This window comes from Orycteropus afer, unplaced genomic scaffold, assembly GCF_000298275.1.
Source record: "Orycteropus afer afer isolate SDZICR_OR568_19922 unplaced genomic scaffold, OryAfe1.0 scaffold00114, whole genome shotgun sequence".
NCBI lineage: Eukaryota > Metazoa > Chordata > Mammalia > Tubulidentata > Orycteropodidae > Orycteropus > Orycteropus afer.
In genome coordinates, this window is record NW_006921701.1 from 3,004,345 (window position 1) to 3,014,458 (window position 10,114).

General features: G+C 40.8%; 1 protein-coding gene across 1 annotated transcript in view; it reads left to right on the top strand.

Annotated features, from left to right (window-relative positions):
- Window positions 1-6,738, top strand: part of PLA1A (phospholipase A1 member A) — a 72,782-nt gene extending 66,044 nt beyond the window's left edge. The window contains exons 10-11 of the mRNA XM_007943923.1: window positions 5,881-6,045; window positions 6,654-6,738. Coding sequence (XP_007942114.1) covers window positions 5,881-6,045; window positions 6,654-6,738 — 250 coding nt within the window. The remainder of the gene's footprint in view (window positions 1-5,880; window positions 6,046-6,653) is intronic.
- Window positions 6,739-10,114: the final 3,376 nt, after the last annotated feature.

The window sequence follows — 10,114 nt, forward strand, 5'->3', positions numbered from 1 at the left end:
ATTGATTTCTGCTCGAATCTTGATTATTTCCTTCCTTCTGGTGACTGTGGGCTTTTCTTGCTGTTCTTTCTCTGATGTCTGATTTCTTGACTGCCGCTGCCATTGGTATTGATTATGGAACCAAGTAGTGTGAAATCTTTGACAACTTCAATCTTTTCTCCATTTATCATGATGTTACTTGTTGGCCCACTTGTAATGATTTTTGTTTTCTTTATCTTGAGGTGTAATCCATACCAAAGACTATATTCTTTTATCTTCATCAATAAGTGCTTCAAGTATCTTCACTTTCAACAAGCAAGGTTGTGTGCTCTTCCACCAATCCTGATGTAGTTTTCTTCTTACAGCCTAGCTTTGCAGGTTATTCGCTCAACATACAGATTGAATAAGTATGGTGAAAGATCACAACCCTGATGCATGCCCTTCTTGATTGTAAACCATACAATACCTCTTTGTTCTGTTCAAACAACAGCCTCTAGGTCTATGTACAAGTTCCTCATGAGCACAATTAAGTGTTCTGGAATTCCCTTTCTTTGCAATGTTATCAATAATTTGTTATGATCCACACAGTTGCATCCCTCTGCATAGTCAATGAAACAGGTAAACATCTTTCTGGTGTTCTTTGCTTTCAGCTAAGATCCATCTGACATCATAATGATATTCCTTGTTCCACATTCTCTTTTGAATCCAGCTTGCATTTCTGGAAGTTCCCTGTCAATGTACTGCAGCAACCATTTTTTAATTATCTTCAGCAAAATTTTACTTACATGGGATATTAATGATATTGTTCAATAATTTCCACATTCTGTTGTATCACCTCTCTTTGGAATGGGCACAAATATGGATCTCTTCCAGTCAGCTGGCCAGGTAGCTGTCTTTCAAATTTCTTTGCATACAAGCCTAGTTGCATCTAGTAAGCACTTCTAGCACTGCATCTGTTGAAAAATCTTGATGGGTATTCCATCAATTCCTGGAGCCTTGATTTTTTGCCAGTTCCTTCAGTGTAGCTTGGATTTTTTCCTTCAATACCATTGGTTTTTGATCATATGCTACCTCCTAAAATGACTGAACATCAACCAATTCTTTTTGTTATAGTGACTTTCCATGTTCTTTCCATATTCTTTTGATAGTTCCTTCATAGTTCAATATTTTGCACATAGAATCTTTCAGTACTACAATTTGAGTCTTGAATTTTTTCTTCAGTACTTTCTGCTTGAGAAATGCTGATTGTGTTCTTCCCTTTTGGTTTTCTAATTCTCTGTCTTTGGACATTTCATTATAATACTTTGTCTTCTTGAGCCACCTTTTGAAATCCCCTGTTTAGCTCTTTTATTTCAACATTTCTTCCTTTTGCTTTAGCTAATCTGTGTTCAAGAGCAAGTTTCAGAGTCTCTTCTGGCATCCATTTTGGTCTTTATTTCCTTTCCCGTCTGTTTAATGACCTTTTGCTTTCTTCCTGTATGATACTCTTGATGTCATTCCACAACTCATCTGGTCTCTGGTCACTGGTGTTCAGTGCATCAAACCTGTTTTTCAGATGGTCTCTAAATTCAGGTGGGATATACCCAAGGCCATATTTTGGCTCTCATGGACTTGTTTTAATTTTCTTCATCTTCAACATGAATTTGCATATCAGCAATTGATGATCTGTTCCACAGTCAGCCCCTGGCCTTGTTTTGTCCCATGATATTGAGCTTCTCCATTGCCTCTTTCCACAGATATGATCCATCTGATTTCTGTGTATTCCATCTGGTGAGGTCTACATGAATAGCCCCTGCTTATGTTGTTGAAAAAAGGTATTTGCAATGAATAAGTCATTGGTCTTGAAAATTCTATCATGTTTTCTCTTGCATCATTTCTATCACCAAGGCCATATTTCCTAACTACTATTGCTTCTTCATTCCCAACTTTTTACATTCCAATCACCAGCAATAATCAATACATCTTGATTGCGTGTTTGGACAATTTTAGACTACAGAAGTTGGTAAAAAAAATCTTCAATTTCTTCATCTTTTGCTTTGGTGGTTGGTGTGTAAATTTGAATAATAGTAATGTTAACTGGTCTTCCTTGTAGGTGTATGGATATTATCCTATCACTGACAGGAAGCCAGACAGAGGTACAGTCAGCCACAGGGACGCAAGTGGGGGTGATACGAGAGGTATCCAACAGCAAGACAAACTTGTCTGTCGGTTTGTCTTACCGTGGTGACATGTAGACGTGAGTTTTGAGGCTGAAACTCTGGTGTTTAAAACCCAGTGAGATGCACCTGGTGCACAGGTAACAGCCTAGCTTATAGACTGAGACAGACTAGGAAGAAGGAAGAGGCTATCCACTTCTCAAAGAATTGGCCAGGGAAAACCTTATGAATAGCAAAGAAACACTGTTTGGTACATTACTGCACACCTTTAGGAATAGTCCGTTTAGGCTAAAAGGCTCTCAAAATAGGACTGGGAAAGAGCTGAAACATCTGAGTAAACCCAGCCTTACTCATGGAAAAGAGGAAGCTTTCAAGACCTTCATTTGCTGATGTGGCACCACTCAAATTGAAGAGAAACAGCCTCAGACATCCATTAATCATCGGAACATGGAATGTACGAAGTATGAATCTAGGAAAATTGGAAGTTGTCAAAAAGGAAATGGAGCGCATAAAGATTGATATCCTCAGCATTAGTGAGCTGAAATGGACTGGTTTTGGCCATTTTGAATCAGACAACCATATGATCTACTATGCCAGGAATGACAGTTTGAAAAGGAATGGCGTGGCATTCATCATCACAAAGGATGTTTCAAGATCTGTCCTGAAGTACAATGCTGTCAGTGATAGGATAATATCCATACGCCTACAAGGAAGACCCGTTAATATGACTGTTATTCAAATTTATGCCCCAACCACCAAAGCCAAAGATGAGGAAATTGAAGAATTTCATCAGCTTCTACAGTCTGAAATTGACCAAACATGCAATCAGGATGTGTTAATTATCACTGGTGACTGGAATGCAAAAGTTGGAGAGCAAGAAGAATCACCGGTAGTTGGAAAATTTGGCCTTGGTGACAGAAATAATGCTGGAACTCATATGGTAGAATTTTGCAAGACCAACGACAGCATTCTATTTCATGATAGATTTTCATATATTCTTTTTGACAATGAATGTGAGACCATTCCTCTTCAATTTGTCATTCCTTGCATAGTAGACCATATGACTGTCTGATTCAAAATGGCCAATACTAGTCCATTTCAGCCCACCAATGCCTAGGATATCAATCTTTATGTATTCCATTTCATTTATGACAACTTCTAATTTTCCTAGATTCGTACTTGGTACATTCCACTCTCCAATTATTAATGGATGTTTGTAGCTGGTTCTTCCCATTTTGAGTCATGCCTCATCAGCAAATGAAGGTGCTGTAAGCTTTACTCCATCCACATCATTAAGGTGGACTCTCCTTTCAGGAGGCAGCTCCTTTCCAGTCATATTTGGAGTGCCTTACAACCCAAGGGTCTCATCTTCCAGCACTATGTCAGACAATTCTTCAGGGCTGTTCATCAAGTTTTTCAGTAATATATCAGAGAGTGTTTCACTGCTGTTCATGAGGTTTTTGCTGGCCAATTTTTTCAGAAGTGGATGGCCCTGTTCTTCTTCCCAGTCTGAACCTCCACTGAAACCTGTCCACCATGGGTGACCCTGCTGGCATTCAAAACACTAATGGCATAGCCTCTAGCTTCACATCAACATGCAAGCCACCACATTACAACAAACTGACAGATGAGTGGTGAAAGTACAGGGTTTAGGAGTTGAAAATATCTTTTGAGGGATGGACTTCAATCCATAACAAGCATTAGCTGTGCTACCACAGAAGATAACTTTGCACTGGGAGGAGGGAATGTCTTCTTAGCTCCCAATAGTGTCACTCACCAGTGTTCTGACTCACCCAAAGTCACACAGCTGTTACAGCAGTCAGGATTCCAGGAGTCCGGGATTCCACAGATCTGGTGCATAGGTGAGAGTTGAAGATTGTAGATTCGTATCAGTAATTTGAATAATTTTCATTAGATCCATTAAGGTTGTGCTGTTTTCATCATCCCTTCATCCCATTGGTAGATGAACTAATGCAGGCAGGAATCACGATATCGACACACAACCCTGGCACCTCATTGGAAAAACCTGGAGAGTTTTAAAAAATACTGACACCCAAACCCCAACCCAGGCCCACTCTTCACATCAGAATGTCTGCACACAAGACTCAGATAGCTATATTTTTATAAGCTCCCTGAGTGATTCAAGTGTACATCTATAGATTAGTACTTCCCTCTCCTAAAGGAGATTTGCATTAGTCTTCTGGAAAAAGACTACCAGACATTATCTTCTACTTTCAATTCTTAGATTTTTTTTTTTTTTTTGCCTTCTTGCAGATCAGAAATAAACCAAAAAAAAAAAAAGGAGAAAACATCATGTTGTGGGTCTTTCCTCTACTGTCTATAGTTTTTGTACACCCCTAAGATTTCCTTCCATTTGGAAAATTTACCTGGACCAAGGCTCCAAGTCACTCACATGAAGCATCTATGACTCACAACTCCCTCAATTCAACCAGTGTCCTAAAGGAACAGCCTTCTTAAATTTTGTTCTCAGATATTTCAAAACACTTTTGGAAGAAAACAATCAAACACAGACGATCATTTAAACAAAGTTATATAGGATCTTCCTCAAAAGGTAAAAATAAACTACACTGCCTAACCCTGGACTGGAAGTGCACAAAGAACACCTGCTATCACTCAGTGAAGGCCAGAAAAGAAGGGAAACCAAGCTGGCTGGCCCTCGAGCAATACCAACACCACATGAGTTCCTGTGGCGGGGATTGCAGCTCCCTCCCTTCTCTCTCTCTGGGTCTCAGAGTCCCTGCCACCTCAGTGACTGAGAGGGATCAAGAGTCACTTTCCTTCCCTCACTGTGTTGTGCAGCCCTGCTGGGCTTCTTTTTTGCTCCCTTTATGTAACATCATCAAGGCTTTGCTAGGTGGGCTGGGCTTTGTGCCCTGCTTGGATATGTTCAAGTCAGGCCTTTCTCTTCTCACATTTCAATCTCCTCATTTCTTGCCTTTGTCTAGGGTCTGATGGCCCATTTTGAAGCTCCTACCTCTCTAGATTTTTTTCTTCATGCTCCACCTTCATCTTTCTAAGTTTGTTTCAGGGCACAAATCTAAAGTGGTGCCTGAATCTTGCAAACTGACAGAGAAACTGAGGGGTGAGCTGAGAGGGTGTTAAGAGAAAACCAGTCTGTTTTTATTCTGGGCTCCTTAGGCTGTGGTTCAAGCTCATAGCTTTCTAGTAGGGAAGCAGGATTTAAATCTAAGGTTGAATGACTCCAAATCCTCCATGCTAGGTTAGGTGACCTGCCCAATACCATGCCCGGATTCTATCCCAGCTCTGTTGTTTTCATCCTTCAAGACTTGTGCTATTGTTTTTTGTTTGGTTTTATTTATCCATCTACATATTCACATTCAGCCTAAAACAGAATAGTCCTCACACAAGTTTGTTTTTGGACTGAATGTCCTAAATGAAGGCTTCTACTTCTAGATAATTGGATCCAAAATTGACAATCTCCTCCACCTAGGAACTGATGAATGAGGAGAATTCTCTGAGATGTTAAAATTCAGAGAGCTAATATTTTGGTACACTTTCTACTTGTTTATTCTCAAAGAATCAACAGATGTTTTCTGAGTCAAGTTCAAAGCTGTGTGTGTGTGTGGGCAGCGGTGCTGGTGAGGGTAAGCTCACTGTTTTGTGCACGACAGCTAACCAGTGGTACAAGAGAAGCCCAATCAGAGCCAAACAGGAGGTAAAGGCAAAAAGTGCAGCCATCATTTCCTTTCACTTTCCCTTGCAGACCTAAACAGCAACTCCGAGGGAAAGGAATCATCGCCCACCCGCAACCGCAGTGCCAGATAAATCAAGTGAAACTCAAGTTACAGGCTTCCAACCGGGTTTGGAGGAAAGACCGGACTACCATTGTTGGGAAGTTCTGCACTGCCCCTTTGCCTGTCAATGACAGGTACGCCCCAGACACCAGACTATCCCCAGAATCCATCCTTGTCCCAGACATACATCAAGGACCAATCCTGACTTTATATGTGTTACGTGTTAAGGTTCAATGTCATCATGATGATTAACTTCTTAGAAGCAGAGATAATAAAGACCCAGCGTTTTCAAAACTGCTTCCTAGACCTCTTGCAGGGCCATCTTGTGTTGGGGATGTTAGACAGGAAGCCAAAAGGTGGGTAGGCTTTAACTCCCTGTGTCCACTTCAATATAAGAAACCTCATTCTATCTGTTTTATATATTTGATTTTTATGTAAGGTTTCTCATTGCATATGTCCTCCTCCTTAGCCTCTACTTCAGATGTGTCACTGGTCACACAGTGTGGATCAGGAATCCACAACCCTGGATGCTATCTTGAGCATGAATTTATATTATTAGTCTTCTCACCAGCCCTGGGCACCTGGAGACCAGGAGCCAGTTCCTGATGTAAACTTCTCTCACCAGACACCATGAAGACACATGAGCACACAACTTAAAGCGTTGTGTCTACCTCCTGCTCCCCCTCTGACCAACCAAGAATCTCCCCTGAGCACATATCCTCCTGTTGCTTCTCTCTTGCAGTAAGAAGATGGTCTGCTTACCTCAACCAGTGACCCTACAAGCAAGTGTTACTGTTTTTCATGACCTGAAAATAGCCTGTGTGTAGTATCAGCCTGGGCACAGCATGTAGCCCTGGATTTCTATGGGTGAAACTTAATCTAGGCCATTATTACTACAGAAGAAGGTAGAACTCCCAGTTATTTACCCATAATTAGCCTCCTCAGAGGTGAGAGATGACTTATTTTACAAACCTTGATCTCCATTGCCCTTTTGAAGAGCCTTACATAGACACCATTTCAGCTTTCCTATTAACATTTAACTGTAACTGTCCCATATCCTTGGGCATCTGTACCCAGTATTCAATAGAAGAATATACAAAGAAACTCTTCTCTCTCTCTCTCTTTTTTAAATAAAACACCATGGAGCATATGAATTGTTTGATTGTTTGATTGGAATGGAATTCTGTCAGGCACAAAAATACGTGATTTACAGTCCATGGGATTAGAGAAAATAGTGGATGTTGGGTCCTCTGTATTGAAATAGCTACTGAAAAGAAGCACTTGAAACAAGGGATAAGATGAAAGGAGTAGAGGAAGAGGACTCCATTCACCATCCCTTACCATTGATGCCTCTGGATATCTGGAAAGTTTTGGGGATTGGAAAAATCTTCTGGGAATACAAGTGAAGTTTCTTCAGGTCAGTGTTTTCCAAACTTTGATCTTTGTAAATAACCTTGTATTAACCATAGTCCAGAAGAAAATAGATGGTGTGCTCCAATTGGGTATTTGAGGAAAATTTAACAGAAGGACTACTTACAAAGATGTAAATAAAGAGTGGTAGGGAACCACCATCTGGGGCCAGTGGCATTAGGGCTGGAGCACCAGAACCTGGAGACAAGCAAGGTTGTTGGACCTTCTGTCAAGAGATACAGCCAGCCTGCAGCAATCCTTCAGGGAGGGAGCCAGTAAAATAGATTCTCTGACCTCACTCCCTTCCTCCTTCCATTCTCCTGCTAGTGCTCATGTAGCAAAAAGTGACCTCAGCTGGAAGCCAGAGGGTAAGAAGCAGATTGATGGGGCCCCAACAGTCCTGGGGCACAGAGCAGAGCAGAAAAAGATGGAGAGTGAATGAGAAGGAAGGGGCACACACCTTCATCACTTTTCCCACATCCAGGTGTCTTCTGGCTTCTGTGTTGTTATTGTTGTTGAGTGCTGTCAAGTTGATTCTGTCTCACAGTAATCCCACATATAGAACAGCCCCACAGGCTTTTCTAGGGTCCAGTCTTTACAGGAGCAGATCACCAGGTCTTTTCTCCCACGGAGCCACTATGTGGTTAGAACCACCAACCTTTTGGTTAACAGCCAAGTGCTTACCTGTTGTACTACCAGGGCTTCTTGAATTCCTAATGATGTTTTTAATCTTTATTTTATTTATTAACTTAAATAAATATGCTTTAAAATGAAACTGTTAACTTGCTGAATCACTCCCTATAGAAAGGGCAGGGACAGCGATATAAGCAAAAGACTGCAATTGCTTCAATCTGGGCCAAGTCACCCAGGGCACAAGGAAAGAACACTGGCCTTTTTTCAGGCTGTGGAAATGCAGTCTCAAGGGCAGGTGATGCAATGAGAATACATACACATGCTTTATTTCCTGCACTATCAACCAGAGGCAGCAGGGGAAGTTACATACCCAAAGAATCCAGATGTTGCCCACTATGATGGCTTGGATTTCCGTATACATATATATATTTTTTTTTTTTCAAAACCAAAAACCTCTTTTTGTTTTACTCTCTTTCTTTACTCTACCCACATTCTCATCAAGAATCTCCCTGGAAACAGCCTTACCCTGAGCTAAATGAGGTTGTACTTCCTGTTTCTTCATCTTCGTGTAGTTGTAACATAGGAAATTGTTTGCCATTCCGGGACACCTTGTTTAGCACATGTTGTTGTTGTTATGTGCCGTCAAGTCAGCCCTGACTCATAGCGACCCCTCCTTGGGTTTCCGAGGCAGTATCACTACGGAAGTAGGATTGCCCAACCTTCCTTCCGAGGAGTGGCTGGTGGGTTTGAACCGCCAGCCGTCTGGTTAGCAGGCAAGTGTCTTAGCCACTATGCTACCAGAGCTCCCAGTCCTTCTTTAAGTTTCCCAGTGCCATGTTGCTTTTCTTCCAAGAATGTCTAAATCATATTTTGTATGCTTTAATGATGAAAATTACATTATGTGATGCTAAGCTAGTTGGCATTGAATTGACCTGCCTGTGTTTCACTGTCCTCATACTTTCAGGTTTGCTTTGGGGCCCATCCCGTGTTTCTTTGCTAATGTCTTCTTATTTTAAAACATCATGACACTCTGTCATATTTTATTTTGCTCCCCATCAGAAACTTTAGATCACTGCTTTAAATGGAGAACAAATTTTACTTTTCATAAATTAATCCTAAAAATAAGTACAATGAGAGCATAACAGTGTTTACAAGTCCAATCGGGCACTGTAGCCTGCTGAACACTCTAAAACAAACAAACAAACAAACAAACTCAGTGAATGTGAGTGAGATATTAAAAGAGTTTCATTGACCAGGTTTTGTCCCTGTACTTCATAGGGGTTTCAATGGCTGATTTTTGGAGGTAGAGAACAAGGGCTTTCAAGTGGAATGGAATGTCTAACCTTTCAGTTAGGAGCTCTGGTAGCATAGTGCCTAAGGCACTTGACTGCTAACCAGAAGGCTGGTGGTTCAAACCCACCAGCCACTCCTCGGAAGGAAGATGGGGCAATCTACTTCCATAGTGATACTGCCTTGGCAACCCAAGGAAGGGTCGCTACGAGTCGGGGCCGACTCAACAGAACATAACAGCAATAACAACAATCTTTCAGTTAGCAGGCAAGCATGTTAACACTCTGCACTACCCAGGACTTCAAGAGAAGCTTTAGAATTCCCTAAAATGCCTCACATTTAAACATCTCTTTTATTAATCCAGTTTGCTCTCTTTTTTTGTGGAGTTGATCTTCTGAACCTGAATGGAAGACTTTCCATTTAACCCAATTCAATTATGTATTTTTCTTGTAGTCTCTCCAACCTGACAGGACTTTTTCTTATCCTGATTTTGTCCTAAAAATATTTAGCTCTCCCTCCAAGCTTTACGATATCTTAAATTTTCATCGACTTCTTTTCTATTTCTATAGCCAAGAACCTGAAAGGAGAAAGTCATACCTCTGAGACCATCCTGCATATTCAACAAGCTGGGGATGAGCCTTCAAAAATATTTCTAAGTCAAAATTACCTTGACAACTTATGTATTATGAGAAAATTGTTAATACTTTTTATCTACAATAATCTCCTGATTTCCCAAACTAGTAAATGAGAAAGAAAAAAAGAGAAAGAGAGAGGGAGAGAGAAAGGATTAATTGTTTTGTCATGATACAATTCTCAGGAGCCCATGCAGGCTCCTAATAATTGCTATTTCATTTCTTAAATACAGGCAAA